This window comes from Sinocyclocheilus grahami, unplaced genomic scaffold (genome assembly GCF_001515645.1).
Source record: "Sinocyclocheilus grahami isolate Dianchi unplaced genomic scaffold, SAMN03320097.WGS_v1.1 scaffold8.1, whole genome shotgun sequence".
In the NCBI taxonomy this organism is placed as follows: Eukaryota; Metazoa; Chordata; class Actinopteri; order Cypriniformes; family Cyprinidae; genus Sinocyclocheilus; species Sinocyclocheilus grahami.
The window spans coordinates 1,389,016-1,409,327 of NW_015505187.1; the positions used below are offsets into that span (position 1 = coordinate 1,389,016).

The 20,312-nt window shown below is 36.2% G+C and overlaps 1 protein-coding gene across 1 annotated transcript; it reads right to left on the reverse strand.

Moving 5' to 3' along the window:
• Window positions 1-378: 378 nt before the first annotated feature.
• LOC107591011 (peroxisome proliferator-activated receptor alpha-like) lies at window positions 379-19,928 on the reverse strand. The gene is made up of 6 exons (XM_016280006.1): window positions 19,730-19,928; window positions 12,497-12,736; window positions 11,735-11,892; window positions 4,027-4,165; window positions 2,578-2,777; window positions 379-876 (listed from the first exon to the last, which is right to left on the reverse strand). The coding sequence occupies exons 2-6, from the start codon at window positions 12,726-12,728 to the stop codon at window positions 379-381; spliced, it is 1,227 nt and encodes a 408-aa protein (XP_016135492.1). The 5' UTR covers window positions 12,729-12,736; window positions 19,730-19,928.
• Window positions 19,929-20,312: the final 384 nt, after the last annotated feature.

Below are 20,312 nucleotides of genomic sequence, written 5' to 3' on the forward strand. Positions count from 1 at the left end.
TAATGATACTAGATATATGAGCATAGCATTTATCCATGCATACATAAATAAATTACTTTCCCCATACTTAACAAATACCCTAAGATAACTTTTTAAAAATATATATGATAAATACTTACTTTAAAATAAAGTTTGGCAAGCCCTAAAAATTTATATTTGGTTAAATAATGTTCTTCTTTAGCACCCCTGTATGACCCACGGCCCCCAGTTTCAACACCCCAGCTCTAGTTGGAGTACATCGTGTAACAGCATGCCATATCAATTTCGTGTCAAGTAATTCCTTCCTGAGTAGAGCCAATTTTCAAAAGCTGCTAGTCACTGTTAAGTAGCGTTTCATTTAGATAATGCTTTCCAAATGTTTTCAAGACCGCCTCTATTTCACTTCCCATGCTCTCTCTGCATCTCACCTCCACAGCAGATGATGGCGGCCACGAACAGCGCCAGGTCGCTGTCGTCGAGCTCTAGGGCGTTGAACCTCATGGCGAACTGAAATTTCGGCTCCATCATGTCGCTGAAGGGCTTGCGCAGGCTCTTCAGAAATTCTCGGGTGATGAAGCCTCCGCCGCGAGCCACCAGCAGCCCGTCTTTGTTCATGCAGGAGGCCAGCAGGGCGAAGAGCGCCTCGTACACTCCGTACTTCAGCAGAGTCACCTGGTCGTTGAGGTCCAGGGTGGCGAAGCCGGGCACGGCCTTGGCGAACTCCGTCAGCTCCGTGACCGTCACCACCGAGGCGTACTGGCTGAACAGGAAGATCCGGGCCTCCACTTCTCTCTCCCGTAGAGTAGAGACGTCTCTGGATGGCACGTTGCCCAGCAGCTGGGTGAGTAGTTTCCGCTCGGCTTGCTGGAGAGTGTCCATGTCGTGGATGACGAAGGGCTTCGATGAAGGATGGAGAGAGGACAGTCAGAGAACAGGTGTGCGTTCAGACCGTGCAACTCAAAGTGTGCTGAATAGCTTGTGCAATTAGTGCTCACTGTTTTCTTAATTAGCAATTGACACCCTGTCGCTCAGTGTTGGGGAAGCAACTTTGAAACCGCAGCTCGCCAAGCTACTTCATTTAGAGTCATTAAAATACAGTCAATAATTAACTATTTTTGACACCAGTACACTACCAGTCAAAAGTTTTTGAACTGTAAGATTGTTTTATGTTTCTTTTTAAAAGAAGTCTCTTCTGCTCACCAAGCCTGCATTTATTTGATACAAAGTACAGCAAAACAGTTCAAGGAGAAATTTGAAATATTTGTATTATTTAAAATAACTTTTCTATTTGAATATATTTTAAATTGTAATGTACTTCTGTTATTTCAAAGCTGAATTTTAGCACCATTACTCCAGTCACATGATCCTTAAGAAATCATTCTAATATTCTGATTTGCTGCTCAAAAAACATTTATTATTATTATGTTGAAAACATAAACCCAAGAGTAGGGTTTCTCTGATGAATAGAAAGTTCTAAAGAACATAATTTATCTGAAATAGAAATCTTATACATTATAAATGTCTTTATCATCACTTTTGATCAATTGAATGCATCCTTGCTAAATGAAAGTATTAGTTTCTATAATACCCCCAAAAATATATATTTATATACTGACTCCAAGTGTATAATGTTACAAATGCTTTTTATTTCAGATGAATGCTGATCTTTGGATCTTTCTATTCATCAAAGAATCCTGAAAAAGTGTACTCAACTGTTTTAAATATTGATAATAATAATAATAATAATAATAAATGTTTCTTGAACAGCAAATCAGCATATTAGAATGATTTCTGAAGGATCATGTGACACTGAAGACTGGAGTAATGATGCTAAAAATTCAGTTTTGATCACAGGAATAAATTACATTTCAAATATATTCAAATAGAAAGCAAAATAAATAGTAAAAATATTTCACAATATTACTGCTTTTGCTGTATTTCGTATAAAATAAACAAAAAAAAAAAGAGAATTCTTTAAAAAACTTTTAAAATCTTACTGTTCAAAAACTTTTGACTGGTAGTGTAGTTCCTTAAACTACAAAAAAGCAACCAATTACTAACAAACTGACTTAAAGGGGTAATTCACCCAAAAATAAAAATTCTGTCATCATTTACTCACCCTCATGCAGTTTCAAACATGTATGAATTTCTTTCTTCTGTTAAACACAAAAGAACACATTTTGAAGAATGCTGATATTCACATAGTTTCAGTTTCCATTGACTTCCTTTGAATGGACAAAAATACATTGGAATTCAACAGGAACCAAAACTGTTTGGTTAGCAAAATTCTTCAAAATATCTTTTTTATGCTCCGCAGAAAAAAGAAAACCATACAGGTTTGGAACGCATTTGTTGTAAAAATGACTGAAATTACAACAAATTTGAATTACAATTTCAAGGGGTACTTCATGTAATTATTTTAGGTCAAAGGGGGTTAAACTGACAAAAACATTTGGGATCTCTCTGCTATAATGGACAGTGTTTAAACATCGCCTCATTTTTGTTAAGCTTTAAAGTTGCATGAGCAATACAACATAAATGACAAGCGAGTGAGTGAGTGAGTGAGCTAGTGAGTTCCTCAACACAGCAGTCGCTCACCGGAGTGCTGGTCTTGCCCGTGAGAAACACGCGTGCTTTGGCTTTGTTCATGTGGAAGTGTTTGAGGTAGGCTTCATGCATCTGTCTGGCCAGACTCTTCGTGTCCGGCTGCTGGGACTCGTGCTGCTCTTTCCCGCAGACGTCCTGCTCTGCTTTCAGCCTCTGCTTCTCAGATTGGGGTATGCGCCCAAAACGGATAGCTGTAAGACCCCCCCCCCCCACACACACACACACACAGTACCAATGAAACCAAATGCAAGCTCATGCATGCTGCCACAGACAATGTATTGTATAAAAACTAAAATAAATACTGTATTCATACATGCTTAAAATGTTCATACTAGGGCTGATTAAAAAGAAGAAGAAAAAACAGTAATAAATAAATAAACACATTTTTTATTTTTTTCTCTGCATTTTCCTCTTCTCTTGTTTCCTTCCTAATCTAGTTTTCTAATAAACCTGACATTGTATATTATGATTATTGTTGGCTTTTTTCTTTTTTTTAAAAGTGCGTTTGTTCCTCTTTTGTGTTGCTTTGGATAAAAGCATCTGCTAAATGTTATGTGAAATGTTACATTAAATAAATAATGATTTGTTACTTATATAATTGAATTAATTAATTCAATGTTTGTTTTATTTCCACATCACTGACTAACAGTCTGCTGTGTTGCAGTTGCATTTGTCAGTCTGTCTGAGAAAAACTTAATATTGCAGATAAAATACAAGAATGTGAAAAACATAAACGCTTTTTAACTACTGGTCTGTGTGCAGATCTACACTCGAATTGCTCGGATTATAGGAAAATCCCCAAAGTTAAATTTGGGTCAGGAGGCACTGACTGCGGTTATTTGGTTGCGTTCTTTTTTTAAATAATTAATCACGGTACATTAACGTATTGAATCGTCAGCCCCAGTTTATACACAAACCAACAGTAGTACAACTTTAGGTCAACAGACTGCTGCCACTTCATCAGTACCGGGACAAAGGGCAGACGACGGTGGGGTTGGGGAGTTGTATGGCGTGATATGATACAGATCTGCCTCTGAAGGGATTGTGCTAACAGCGGCACATGACATTAGCCCATTAACAGAAGAAGCTATCCTCGGTTTGGGTCAAAGTCTCGTGAGAGAACGGGACGGCGTATCTTCCGTGTCGCCTGTTTCATCTCCGGTCATGCCGCTTCTGATAGCACTTGGAAGGTGTGGATTTGTGCTACGTCATGATGTCGAAGCTAAGAGTGTGTAAAAAAGTTTGTTGTTCTCTGTTTCTAATCTAATTGTCCTGACCTTTAATTACAGAACTAAATAACTACATATTACAAATTATTATTGTCATAAAACAGAACACCATCTTGATTTCAGATAAAGCAATTAAAGATCTTAAATCATCAAGCCATAAACTGATTCTGTATAATCTAAGTCAGAGATATGCTCTTTGTGAAGCTCTTACCGTTGTGGGACATGCCCACTGCAAGGCACTTGCGGAAACGGCAGCATTGACATTTGTTGCGGTTCTTTTTCTGGATCTTGCAGTTGCGTTCGCACTTGTCGTACTCCAGTTTGAGTCGAATGGTTCTCCTGAAGAACCCCTGTGGAAAATTCATGAAAAATCACATGTAATGCAAGTTGACATGATTAAAAAAAAAAACTATTTCTGCAGGTTTTATGAAGGGAAATGTAAGACTTTTTAAGGCATTTTAAAGACCAAGTAAAGACATTTTTTGAATGGAATACAATGTCAATGCCCTCAAAGTTTGAAAATACAACTTACAATAGATCTCTATTACTTTTTAATTCATTTTCCAAAAATTAAATAATAATAAAAAAAAAAAAAGACTTGAATAGCTCCCAACCACAAGAATTTGGACATAACTCTTGCTTTCCAGTGCAACTGTCCAAAGATTCTTAAATCAAGATACATTTACTTGCGAAGTAAAACTACACAAATTAAGAATTCTTGTTTTATGAGAAATTGATCCAAATAAAGTCAGTTAAATGCAAGAACAAATATCTGCCAGTGGGCTCATCAAAAAATCTTAATTCACTGGGGAAACTAGTTTTCATAACCCATTGACTAATATTTGTAAAAACTCACTTAATTTAGTTTAATTTTAGCTTAATTTCTCAGAAAACAAGACTCCATATGTATTTAAGGATGTTTCGATTTTTTTTTTCTGGAAAACAGACAAAAAATACTGAGGAAAATTCTTTGCAGTGCGTGCAACATTTAATGCCGTAACTGTATGTTTAAGACTTTAAAACCTTTTTAGGCTTTAATTTGTGGAAGTGTGAATTAAGACTGGTCAGAATTTATATGATACCAAATTGAACGTCAGCTTGTTCTTGCACCGCTTTGTAATATATTTATGTTTACATTTTGAATTGGTTGTATAAGAACTTTAGCCCCTAAATTCCAAAACAGAGCAGAATCACACAAGACTGTAATAAAATGACCTTGATAAACCGAACGCTAATTGCACATGCGATAAGAAGGCTGATTCACAAGATAACAATATTCATTTCTCAAGAACACAGCATATCTATGAACACACACAGATGTACAGCTAAACTCAATGTTACTTGCACAAAGGTGTTACAACTTATAGAAGCATTTCCGTTCTGCGTTACTAAATAATAATAAATTAAAGACATTATGCCTTTTGAGAAATGTTCTTCAGAGAAACATACTTAGTCTTCAAAGCAAAAGAGAAGCATGCATAACCTGATGCTAAATGCTTTTTCAAAAATTTGTTACTGAGGTCTTGCTTAGGATGCTTGGGGAAAGGTGCACTGGGATTATTGCTGTTTACCATTCAGATAAAATCAAATAAAAAAGCAAGAATAATAATGTTGGTGCAGTGAATGAAGGGCTAGCAGAGCTTTAAAGAGTCTTCCCACACATCTTCATCAGAATAGACACTGTGGACGGGTCCTGGTATGTGTAGTAAGGGTCACGGTTACAGCACAGACATTCTGTGTCCCTCCAGGCGAATTATTTAACTGGCAAAAAGCGGAACGCGTGCCTGACAATGGAAACAGGTATCAGACGAGAGCTCGGCCTCATGACAGACTGTCATGGATCGTTCCCAGCGCTAAAAACAGAAGCGATGATGCATCTCTACGCACCGAACATACCATATGATAAAACCGGCCTGAGGAAACGGCTCATCACAGTACAGCCCCTAAATATCAACCAAGGACAGACACACCTTCCATGCTGCTGATGCATTATTTCCTACTGCTCTCAAAAGCTTTAGGAAGTTAAGTTTAAAATATATTTGCATGCTGCAAATGACTCATTTATTCTTCCAGATTTATCTCAAAAGAAAACATAAACATAAATGTTAAAACTGTCATGTGGAATTGCTTTTTAAAAGCAAATTACTAAACAACTAGGTGGCACTTTAAAATAAGCTTCTACAAATTAACATTAGTTAACACATTAGTTGGCAAGAAATAACAATGAACAATTTTGCAGCATTTTTTTAATCTTGGTTATTGGTAATTTGTCCATATACTAATAGAGCGCTGCATATTTACAGACCGACCCATAAGTTACTATCATTCTGGTTAGCTTGGCTTTTGGATTATTGCAGAAAAAAGGCTCTGTGACCTACAAAAGTTTATGATTCTTAAACATTTTGTTTATCTTCACAAGATCTTCAAAAAACAAAACAAACAAACAAAAAAAACTACTTGTATGAATTCTGACACTTAAACACATTTGCCAGAAGAAACAAGTTAAAGTTAGGCTAGTAAGTGGTGCGCATACACGACCAAAATGCGCTGGGTAAATACGTTTAGACCATTAATTTGTGTACCTAAATGGTTGACGGCTGCACAGTCAACTGAAATTCTGTCATGACAACTCGAGTTTAGCATGGTAATATACATGGCAATGTTAATGTGTTTGGTCTTGGCGGAATAGATTTGCTACGCTGCTGTGAAAGAGCAAGTACGGAGACTTGCTACTGCCAATACATCCACAGACATGCTGCTGTGAGCATGTAAGAGATGCTGCTGCTGCACAAATAAAATATATATAAAATATATAACAAAATAAATCAGCCTGTAGCAGATCTATACAGGTGGAGCTGGGGAAGGTGGAGGATTTTCAAGTGCGCTGCAACTGCTACAGCAAGCACTAGTCGAGTATTTTAATGTTGAGCAGCAAGCTCATTGGCTGCTGATGTGAAAAGAAACCAATCAGCTGCACCATGTGAATTATGATGTCATTATGTCAGATTGAGTTAGACCTATCGGTCTGTGCCATCTAGTGTTTTATGACAGAACTTTGGATTACTGATTACTGTAAAAAAATTCCAATTGAACTGAAAGCATAAACCTAGGCTATGCACTGCTGGTTTCAGAACAAAAGGCAAAACTGAGACATTACATTCACTGACTCACTTCACTTGGCAGTGCTAAAACAGGCAAGCACGCATTCTTACTTGCCAGAAACCCGCCAAAATAAAAGCTTGCTGATTTTAGGTTTGAAATGATGAAAATCCATAGAAAAAAGTAAAAGACAAATAAAAAGAAAATGTAAATATCAGTGTTGTATTTTTTAAGTGTACTATAAAATAATTATATTTTTATTTAATACTCCCTTTTTTATGAAAATATAGTATTAACACACTTTATTTATATTTTTATTTCATTTATTTGTTTATTATTTTATTAAAACAAAAAATAAATAAAGTGCATTAATACCATTATTACTAATATTAATTATTTTATTTTTTATTGCTATATTTAATGGGTCACACTATGTGCAGAGTGAGCATCAACCGGGCTGCAAGCTGTTTGGGACCAATTTTTCTGCCGGTTCGTGTAAATTTTGTGCGCGGTCGCACTGGCGCAACCACTGAATTGTTCAAGTCGCGTTGCCATTTCTATTGCATATGAGAAACATAAAACGGCAAACGAAACAAAAGCGTAACAAAAGCTCCTACATGATCCAATTTGAATGTTATTTTCAATGGGTTGACCAAAATATACTGCGCTGAACAAACACTTATGTAAAATTAAAAAATACATCAAATCCCCATTATAACCTGTAGATGCCAGCAGAGGAGCACTTATTGGCTTATTAGTCATACATTTATACTTTTTCCTTTATATTTTGAAATGATAAAATCACTATTATAAAACATCAAATCATCAAGAAATCTGATTTTTGTCAGTTTCACTGTTTTTTGTGTATGAAGTAAAAAAACGTCACAAAGTGCTTTGAAAAACAAACTTTTGTTCAAAAACTACTTGTATGAATTCTGACACTTAAACACATTTGCCAGAAGAAACAAGTTAAAGTTAGGCTAGTAAGTGGTGCGCATACACGACCAAAATGCGCTGGGTAAATACGTTTAGACCATTAATTTGTGTACCTAAATGGTTGACGGCTGCACAGTCAACTGAAATTCTGTCATGACAACTCGAGTTTAGCATGGTAATATACATGGCAATGTTAATGTGTTTGGTCTTGGCGGAATAGATTTGCTACGCTGCTGTGAAAGAGCAAGTACGGAGACTTGCTACTGCCAATACATCCACAGACATGCTGCTGTGAGCATGTAAGAGATGCTGCTGCTGCACAAATAAAATATATATAAAATATATAACAAAATAAATCAGCCTGTAGCAGATCTATACAGGTGGAGCTGGGGAAGGTGGAGGATTTTCAAGTGCGCTGCAACTGCTACAGCAAGCACTAGTCGAGTATTTTAATGTTGAGCAGCAAGCTCATTGGCTGCTGATGTGAAAAGAAACCAATCAGCTGCACCATGTGAATTATGATGTCATTATGTCAGATTGAGTTAGACCTATCGGTCTGTGCCATCTAGTGTTTTATGACAGAACTTTGGATTACTGATTACTGTAAAAAAATTCCAATTGAACTGAAAGCATAAACCTAGGCTATGCACTGCTGGTTTCAGAACAAAAGGCAAAACTGAGACATTACATTCACTGACTCACTTCACTTGGCAGTGCTAAAACAGGCAAGCACGCATTCTTACTTGCCAGAAACCCGCCAAAATAAAAGCTTGCTGATTTTAGGTTTGAAATGATGAAAATCCATAGAAAAAAGTAAAAGACAAATAAAAAGAAAATGTAAATATCAGTGTTGTATTTTTTAAGTGTACTATAAAATAATTATATTTTTATTTAATACTCCCTTTTTTATGAAAATATAGTATTAACACACTTTATTTATATTTTTATTTCATTTATTTGTTTATTATTTTATTAAAACAAAAAATAAATAAAGTGCATTAATACCATTATTACTAATATTAATTATTTTATTTTTTATTGCTATATTTAATGGGTCACACTATGTGCAGAGTGAGCATCAACCGGGCTCCAGACTGTTTGGGACCAATTTTTCTGCCGGTTCGTGTAAATTTTGTGCGCGGTCGCACTGGCGCAACCACTGAATTGTTCAAGTCGCGTTGCCATTTCTATTGCATATGAGAAACATAAAACGGCAAACGAAACAAAAGCGTAACAAAAGCTCCTACATGATCCAATTTGAATGTTATTTTCAATGGGTTGACCAAAATATACTGCGCTGAACAAACACTTATGTAAAATTAAAAAATACATCAAATCCCCATTATAACCTGTAGATGCCAGCAGAGGAGCACTTATTGGCTTATTAGTCATACATTTATACTTTTTCCTTTATATTTTGAAATGATAAAATCACTATTATAAAACATCAAATCATCAAGAAATCTGATTTTTGTCAGTTTCACTGTTTTTTGTGTATGAAGTAAAAAAACGTCACAAAGTGCTTTGAAAAACAAACTTTTGTTCAATTTGCGACTAAATCACACAAAATCACTTGTTGCTCAAGCTGTTGGTCAATTTCATATAAGACTATAGGAGAGTAATGGTACATTTAATAAGAGTACAATATATATATTTTCTACATAAAAATTAGATTTTGCACATGTTACTGTTGTTAGTAAAATATATTTTGTAAGCTTCCCAACTCAAGCTTAGTGCTTTACTGTCAAATGTGTATAAACAAGAAATGAACATGTAATATTATTAGTAACTGCACTTATTAATGCCAAACCATATGTAATTTATATGACATATATATGTCATATCTCTCTGAAATTAAAAAAATACTGCACATTGTAACAAGTCTATTTAAGTCTATTTATTATCAAAGCACTTGTCGGTAATACAGTTAAAATGGGGAAAATATGTGAACGATTGCATCGCAGGCTGATTTAAGGTGTGCCCCTAAATTTTCTGCTTGTGCTCCTAAAAATTTTCAGTCAGGGGCTACAGTTCTCCTAGTAAAAATAGTTAGTCTAGAGCCCTGATCAATCCAAATCTCCATCATTATTATTTTTTATTGCTATATTTAACGGGTCACACTATGTGCAGGGTGAGCATCAAACCAAATTTTCATTGATTATTATTATAATTCTTTTTTATTGCTATATTTAATGGGTCACACTATGTTCAGGGTGAGCATCAAACCAAATCTCCAAGGTGCTCTCATAAGAACCAGACTGAAAAACGTATGTGCATCCCTGGTTATAAACAAACTAACAAACTATTAACAAATCACAGTTGCACGACTTTAATATCACCACCACTAAACCTCCAAGAAATATTTCAATATATTTTAAAATCTACAAGCTGGAAAGTTTAAGTTAGAACAGATAGCAAGAGTTGCATTTAGCCACTTGTTGGCAACTGGCATTTACAAGGCATGTAAAAGCTTAATAAAATCACGAGTGGGGTATTTCTGATTTATTACATATTGAATACAATGTGAAAATATCCTGAGCTTGTGTTATTTTAAACAAATTATGTATTATTATTTATACAGCAGTTCTTTCTGGTCCTCGAATCTGATTGGCTGATAAGAGTGCGATATTACACTGTTAAACTGTCAACTTTAGATTTGAATCTGTGGCGGAAGGAAGTAGTTCTGCACAAAAGAGGGCCTTTAAAGACACTCCTACTTGGCCTATGGCCGAATCACAGCCGCGCCGATATATAGCCATATCTCATGTCTACTCGAGAGTGATATTGCTTGTATATATTATGTTATATACAGTATATGTTAATAAATTGTTTACTTATGGAAGCATCCTCCATCAGCCAAGCGACAATTAAGATGAATGTTTTTTCTAGGTATCACACACCTAATTTTTCTCAGAATACATTTGATGTGTAATAGACGCTTTTTTAGACCAATGAAATTTAAATGTGGGCGGGGCTACAAAGCACAACACCAAAAACAAACAAAAAAACATGAGACAAACAAAACGTCCCATCCTTGTCGCAGATTTACATGGGAGTATCGCTTTTAGTGCTTGTTGCTTTATAAAATCGTTCCTAGTTAGGACACTGTGTAAATGTCAAACTGTATAATTAACTAACATGAAATTTTGTTAAACTAGAGGCGCGTGAAGCTCAAAACCAGTGACCTGAACTGAATAAGGAACTAAGTCGGTCCACACTGATACTGATAGTGTTCCTTTAAATTCTCGGAAATAGTTTTAATTAGCATTTAATTTTGAAACGAGCTTAACTATAACTATTAACTAAAACAAATTATTTATAAAGCATATTTTAATTGGTCTCACCAAAGTACAACGTGAAAGAGTGGTAAACCGCATCGGCAATAAACCTTGTTGTAATTGTCCTGGCTTAATTGCACCCTAAGGGGTGCCAACGGTCAAAGTCTGCTCTTGCTGGAGAAAAACACATGGCACAGTACAATAACTGGGCTGGTAGTAGTTAACTTTAAAGGAATGAGAACGGCCGTGACCCAGGCTCAAGTCAGCTGGGGTGTGTTGTGTGCAGTTCTACTGATCAATTTGACATGCACCGCATGAAGCAACAGCTCTTGTACACGCTTCACCTCACATGTACGAAGGGAGAACAAGCCTCGGGGGAACTCTTAGTCTTTTTGCAAAAGCAGCTATGAAAATACTACAGAAACTCGTGTGCTTTCTGTTGACTCTGGTGTGTGCGCTCAAGTGTTTTCTGTCCCGGATAGGTTTGTGGTTATGAAAGTGTAACACAGTGTCTTAACTAATGAAAAAAAAGTTGAGGGCATTTTGGTATTGACTCTTGGCACCCGTGTGAGAATTTTCCACTGTGCGCATTGCGTGCGAGCTTACCTTGCACCCTTCGCACGCGTGCACTCCATAGTGGAAACCAGAGGCCCGGTCGGCGCAGACGCGGCACTCGAGGGCCAGAGAACCAGAAGAGTTCTCATCCTGAACCTTGCTGGACGCAAACACTTCTGAGGATGGACTAGACGCTGGTGTTAAGACATCTACAAGACAAACACACCCATGGGCACATGTATATACTTACACTGACACAACATATTTTTTATGATTATTTTGGTAATACTTTAGTATAGGGACCAATTCTCACTATTAGCTAGTTGCTTATTAGCATGCCTATTATTAACATATTGGCTGTTTATTAGTACTATAAAGCACTTATTCTGCATGACCATATTCTACATCCCTAGTCCTACTCAATACCTAAACTTAACAACTACATTACTAACTATTAATAAGCAGCAAATAAGGAGTTTACTGAGGCAAAAGTCGTAGTTAATGGTGAGAATTGGACCTTAAAATAAAGTGTGACCATTATTTTTTATTTTTTACACAACATGAACATAATTTGTAAATGCACAAATGTAATTTTTTATAAATTGTATAATATAAAATAATATACATCATTTGAAGAACTAATTTTAAGCTTAAACTGGCAAGTGTGTCCAAACTTGTTTATATACCATAAGATGAATGCAAAGGTATTTAATTCTTTACCATTAGAGTGTTAATTTTTTTTTTTTTTTTTAAGGGGCCTGATTGGTTAGGATTGTGTGTGTGTGTGTGTGTGTGTGTGTCCGTATGCTCTACCTAAGCCAGTTGAGCTGTCTGCTGCTGTGTTGTTACTCCGGTAGTCCAGCACGTGAAGGGAGTTGAAGGTATCGTCACTGAGGGACTGTGAGATGTCCTCCAGCACCTCCATGTCACCAATGAGCTCTCCACACAGAGGGCTGTCTAGAATTGGATCGCCCAGCGGGGACAAGGGACTGTACAGGCTTGGCATGTCTACCATGGCGCTGGACCACGGCAAGCTTTGAATCATTCATCAGTCTGCAAAGACAAACAATTGCAAGTAAAGTGAAAACAGAGTGAAGAAAATGTTTCATATCTTTTAAAAGGCTGCAAGACGCAACACAGATTACACTGGGTTTAAAGGCAAACGTGCAAAAAAATAATAATTATTCATTCAAAAATTATTAATTTTTTTCCATTATTATTATTAGATCATTTTTGATAGTTTTGCATTGACTTTTTATGTACACTAAAATAAAAAAGATAGTTATTTTATTTTTTAAATGATGTTGATTTTTTTTATTTACTAAAATAACAAAATAGATCATTGTCATCAAAAAACCCTTTGCATATGTAAAGCTTCATAATTTTTATTTCAGACTAATGCCCCGATATCAATGCATAAACAAAGAAATAAAAGCTTTTATTTTATTATTATTTTAATGGTTATTGTATTTATTATTAATTTGATCATTTTTAAACAGCACTGTTTGATTGTGATGATAAAAAAGGAGACTCAATATCTACTTGGTATGCAAACTGCAGCCTGTGCTCTGTGAAACAGTGACTAGAAGAAGTTCCATTCAGAGCAACGCTAAACAAGTGGCGTAAGTAACATGTTCAAGGGGGGGTTGCCAAGGAAACCCCAGGCACAGATATGGCAGCGTTTTATTTAGACATGAAGGGAGCATTTCAAAGGCTTTGGCCTGTTTCATCACAGGAATGTGATCTCATTCGTCCTGCCATGTGAACTTAAAGAGACCGACCAAAGACCAAGTGCTCCATCGACTACGGTCATATGAAGATTAGGTGTAAAAGATATGTCAGTGTAAAATCAAACTGGTTTCAATTTATACATGTTTCAAAGAAATCGTGAGTGGTGTTGTTATGCGGCTGCTAAGTAGTTTCAAGGGGTTGCAGGGCAGTTATTTTGATGTGCTTCACTTGCTTGATATCACAGTATCATTCACTCACACACTACGGCCGGACGCTCCAAGTGCGAGCAGGAGATAAAAATCCTCTACAAAAGAATTAACCACTCAAAAGGATTCAGACGCTCTCGAGGAAATTTTTATGGCAGCTCAAGGGGTCTTGTGGACAACGGTTCAAATGCCATTCCACTCAACCCTTTAATTTCTTACAGCAGTCACATGGAGAAGGCTAACCAATGCCAGACTCCGCATTCAAGCCCTTCTGCAACAGATCACTGTTTTTGGGAGGAAACAACAATACACTTTACCTTCAAGTGACGAACACAGCCAATCTAAAAGAAAACACTTTTCCTCTGTTGCAGTACTGCCCGACCCGTGCTAAAAAGCTGACAAAATCTGCACTAACATTGACTACTGACAGTAGACAAGATGTTCCTGCCGAATCCCATCATAAATCAGCTCTTGGCAGAGAATCCCAGTTTCCAGCTCTGTCTGCGAGGGGAAGCCATCCAGCTTTCTAAAGTTAAACCTGATCTCTCTACTCTGTGGATTCGGCCAAAGCAGAACAGCAAAAAACTTACCAGGCTGTTCACATCTGTTTGTCTCCAGCTGTTGCAGCTGAAACCTGAGCTCAGCGTGATCCTTCGGTCAACGTACACAGCCGTCCGCTCTCTCAGAACTGTGTACGGCAATCATTTCTGACTCACACCTGATTCTGCTTGTGACACAACGTGCACAGACAAGTGAAGCGACAAGCGTTCCTATTGGAGAAACATACAGACTGCCATAATGACTGCATATTAGTTACTACACTGCAAAAAAAACGTCGTAATTCCCCCGTTTTTTTTGTAAAGCATGCTTAAAATGTACTTGAGAAGCAAAAGTGCATCTAAATATCCTTAAAAGAATATTTTTCTTTGTTTGAGTGAGTGAGTGAGACTACATTTGTGTACCTACAGTAATTGTGTATTAGGGTGCGAGACAGAGAGCGATAAGCTGAAGCTACTATATTTATTCAGTGTAAACCCAGACACTCACATGACTTGAGCCTCATGACAACGAGTGAGAGCCAAGCGAAGTGTAGGAGAAACGCCAGTTTCTGCTGTAATGGAAATGTGCCCATGGAGACCGGCTGAGCCATTAACCAGCAGAACCAAACCTTAGACGCTTCCAAACTACGATCAATTCTACCCAAATATCCCAACGGATGCATAGGATTCAACACCTCCTTGTTCATAACAGATGTTATACCCATTGATGAGCGCAGATTACAAAACAAGAGCCGAACAATAACACATATGAATGCACGAGAGGAATCCTCAATGAGTTCTTTTAAATAAACAGAACAAGACGAGTCACGAGACGGCTGTACAAAAATGTATATTTTGCTGTAAAGAAAAATAATCTAAATATCCTTAAAACAATATAAATCTGCATATGGTATCAAAATAACAAAACATTAAAACTGATCAAATTCTCAATCAAAATATATATCTTGTGTCATTTAGCTTGTCAAGTAAATGTATCTTGTTTTAATTCAGTTTAGAATTTTTTCCTGCAAAAATGCTTGGTAATAACATGATTTTTGCCGTGCAAGGTTTGCGTGTTTCTCATTCTGGCTAGAGAAGGACACACACGCTCATAGCCTACGTGCTGAAGAGGAGGAGGCCTGTTGTGGAGGGTCACAGCTGACAGGACTGGGAAACTAATACATACCTCCTTCCTGCTTGATTTTTACCGACTGTCCGGTTTGACTGTGTAGTAACAATACAGCAGTCCCAGGGGGTAGTTTAGATCCACAACAAGACAATGAATGTCAACGTACTTAATCCTATCCCAAAAACTTAGTAGTGTTTTACAGACAGGTTATACTGATCATGTGCTCCCCATCATTACTTCAGAACCAGCCTTGGACTCGCTGCGAAACAGCATAAGGCAACAGATGTAAAGCAAACACATCTGTGTAGAAATTTCCACTGCATCAGCCAACTACCAATGACCAAGCAGAATCTCTACCCACCGGATAGAAACAACAGAACTGAAGTATAAAGATGAATCTGTGACCACAGACCATGTGTGTTTGTTTTTGAAAGAAATATTGATTCAGTGCATGATAAAATGCACGTCTTCCAAGCAGCATGTGCAACAAATAAATCTCTCCAGTTTGGATGTGGGTCAAGACTACTTGGCAAAAATAAAGACAAGTCTATTTGCTCAGTGTTGGTGAAAGGTCAATGAAATGACTTTTTTTTGGATCTACTGATTACTCAAAATGCATTAAAGTGCATCTTAAATACACCTTTTCTGTGATAAGCGTGCTTTTAATTTCTGAATTAAAATTAATTTCATTCTTTTTGGTTGGTACAAAGTATAATTACAACTTTTCCCGATATCATGAAGAAAAAATATTTATGAAAATAATTTAATTCTTAAAAAAATTATTTGCCATTATTTATTACTAATTAATTAATTATTAAATAATAATAATTATTGTTGTTGTTATTATTATTAAAGTATTATTTCTTAGAATTTCTCCGAATATTTTGTAATTATAATTTTGTCTCTAAATTAAGGTCTAATGATGCAACTGACGTGCAAAAAAATGCAGACAATAAATGATCATTCAGAAAGGACCCCTGAAGACCCTCATGATTGAGTGTCAAGGTCAAAAAGTCTCTTAAAATGACAATCTGACAAAGTCTGTTCAGGTTGTAAAATGTAACATGGTACAACTCTCCAAAAACGTAAGTATGTTCATGAATTAATAATAACAACTTTACCTTGAAAAATATATTTAAAAACCTTTTTGAAAAGAATGATCAAAATGTTAACACTTGCATGCATAAAAAAGTGTAAGGGAATTACTTTTCTTAAAACTGCTAAAAAGTTTTTCAAAACGTAAATAATAAAAACATCTTTAAAACTGAAAGTTTAAAATCACTCTTATTTGCCACTGATTAAAATATAGGTACAACAAAAAAAACATATCATTGCACAAAAGAGAACTACTTCACTTTTCACAATGGCTGTGAGGCCTTTGCTTAAAGCGGACAGAACAATTACAAACCAACCGGGTTCGAATCATCACCTAAGCGCAGAGCAAAGCAGAATGAAATCAGTGCTTACCAGATCACGATTCACGGTTCTGCTCTACCAGCTGCCAATAAATACACGCACCCCGTCCAGGGCCAAAGTCCGAATCCGCACACACACACCCTGCATGCCTGCTTCTCTCCGTTCAGGAGTTTGGCTGGCGTTACACCAACAAACGGACACCGCAGCGAGCTGAACACATCAGATAAGAGAACCTTAATGTCTGGATGGATGCATTTATAATCAAAACCGCTGGGATTTCAACAATAGGTCAGGAATGTCTTCGTTCCACACTCCCAGGAAACATCCTGTCTGTTTAGTACATTCAGCCTACAGAGAGACAACTCAGCATTAAGTCAGGGCAGACGGCTTCATATGGACTATGAAATGCAAACATGGGGCAATTGAAACAGGTGCATCCATGTAGGCCAGATGTTTCTCTATCATTTAACCTGCCGAATACAGTCATGGCCAAAAGTCTGTGTCTGTGTTACGACAAATTAAATATGACAATCACTCCATAAATCTGCATTAATCTAATCTTTGAGATGATATATGATAATCAAAAGTGTTTCACAAAGCCAATAGGGTGAAAGAAACTTGGCCACAGAGATAAGTTATGTTATGAAACAGGCTATAAAATTACTTAATTTTAAGGGAGCTACTTTCAAAGTTGCCTAAAAGTGTATTAGGGCTCCTGCATACACACTTTATTATGAATCAGATTTCTAAGATGCATCAAATAACTAAAGTAAAATGTGAATATCATTATATAAAATGTAATTTAACTGTTCATAAACTGACATCTCGAATGAGACTCTCAGAGCCCACACAATGACGTCAGGCACAGGGAGTTAAGATATGTGTGACCCTTTTAGCATGTTACGTAAAAGGACCGAATATACAAGCCCATGTGGCCCTGTTGTCACTGATATGTGGGCTACAAAAGTTGTGCTAAACGCCACCGGTTTCTCAATTAGTTGCAGAGAATGTAAATGTCCAGGAACTGAAAATATTGCATTAAGCACATTAGAGAGTTATTAATTAATGAATTCTTCAAGATGAGGGACAGTGAGCAAGTGGGTTAAAAGATGTTAAAAAGGGGGCCACTGCATATTCGTTTCTAGAAATAAAATAAACAGTAACTGAAATAAAACAAGATATATAAACAACAACTTCTTACTTAAAAACTACTTGAAATCTATATAGACATTTAAAAAAAAACTTATTAAAATGACAAACACAACAAAATTTTACTAAACATGAACTAAAATTAAAATTAGGGCTGTCATCGTTTAATCTAGTTAATTACACAATATTGTGATTAATTAATCGCATATCAAATTTGGCTGAGACATTACCCACAAAAGATCATTTAAATCTATTATTGTGTCACATAAGAAAAGCATTAAATACTTCTTTTTTTTTTTAAGTTGCTTTAGAAAGCTTTTTTCTATTTATTTTTTCCTTTTTTTGTAATTTTTGGGTGAGCTATTACTTTATTATTTTTTATTATTAATGTGAATTTTTTCCAGATTTTTTAATTAATGTGTAAATATGAACTTGAATTGAAACGATAATCTAAGTAAGAAACTAAAACTGCCAGTAGGTGGCAGTAAATGTCTAAATGAATAAGTCATTGAGTCATTTAATCATTTGATTTGTTCAAACAGCTGATTCATTCAGGAATGAAGCAAATGCTCTCTTTATGAAAGGGTCATTAAATCATTGGTTTACCTGATTAGTTCAAATTTTGAAATTGTGTGTTGCTTGGAGAAGCACAACAGTTCTGCTGTGGCTTTAATAGGTAATATTTGTGTTAGCAAAAACAGACAATATTGTGTCTAAAATATAACACAGTATTAAATTATTTTGTATTTAAATGTATAAAATCAATATCACATTTGCCCTTGTGCTATCCGGGACAAAACAGCACTTGTGTAGTATTGCTTAACTACATCATAAAATATAAATATGAGACAAAAACTCATACATGGGCAGTTTGCCCCAATCTTTAGAATTTTAGGGGCATATAAATAACTCCATTCTATAGGCTCCATCATGCTTGCCCTGCATAATGTTCTTCACCGTATATATTCATATAATGACTACAAACTATAATAGTATATCAATGATACTAAAATAACACATCTGCACGGATCAGATGACTTATCACAAAAACTTACATTTTCTAGTCAACTGTGACATATTCCTCATAAAAGCTTTTAAATGTACAAACTGTAATGGAAAATAAAGGCAATATTTTTTATAACAAACAACATTCAATTTGACTTGTGAATATGAGATTAAATGTAATATCTAAAGTACTTTTATGTTATTGCTCCTTAAATGCTTACAAAGGTTAATCAAGCTAACTCGCAAACTACTAGTGAATATTTTAGACGGCCAAGTGTGAGATTCATCTCTGTTCATTCGTAGTTACATTAGAATTTTGAATTCATAGGCCTAGATAAAGCCTAAACCAAAAGAATTCAAAATTTAACTGAGTTTAACTATTACAAGAGTATTAAAAAAAAAAAAAAAAAATTTATAAATGATACACGCGTGTGCATGATTATGTTAGTTAACATTACATTAACGTTAGTGGACACTGGAATGAATATATATATATATACAATAAATAAACTAATAAAGATACATAATATCATATCACTATAACATTCTAACTAACTAACTAAACCAAGCCAGTGACTGAATCTACAAGCTTTAAAGATCGACCGAGCGCGTGTAAGTGTAGCTATAAAGTTTCGCTTTGGTTGCAGCAAGAGTTTAAATCTTGATCAACTATAGCAAGCGCAAGTATTATTCTTTACAGAGTATGTGATAAGACTCTCGCTGTGAAAATAGCACAGACATGTGTTCTTATGTGAATGTTTACTTTGCTCCAGTTAAAAGCCTACGATTACAGTAATTACGGCCATAAAACCGGATAAAACATGATCATAATGTTACTCAAGCTCGTCGTTTACAAGAGCTGCGCGTCTACCTCCCAATCCCAGGCCGCCATGCAGGCAGGAGTAATACACACGGGCTCTGTGACACTGCCAACACTCAGCTCGGTGGTGCGAGAGAGGCTGTAGTACTCCTCAAGCGTCCTATTTAAAATTCACCGCAACCACTGCTGACAAAAAACTGCTGTCAAAGCACTCTGACAGCGGTCCAGCTCGCTCGTTCCGGATGCGACAGCGCACACCTCCTGACACACCTATGGATTCGGCCAATCGGCGCAGGCTTTTAGACGGAAAGCCACGCCCACCGGTTTAAAGTCGCGTAGCTGAGCAACAGATCTCATTGAGATGATGATGGTATTATTTTATGCGCCTGAATAATATCTCGCCATATTGCTTAATATAATTAATTATAAAATAATTAATATTACGTTGGCCTATGTTGTCTTAAAGTATGTTTAGTTACCTATTCACTTAGCGACCTATTCAGTTTTTTTTAATAGTTAATACAATGTGACAATAACGCAGCTTTTCTGCCACCTACTGGTGATATTCTGAACTGAATCAACGTTATTGTGTGTAAATTTGAAGATACCCCCCCCCCCCCCCCCCCCCCCCCCG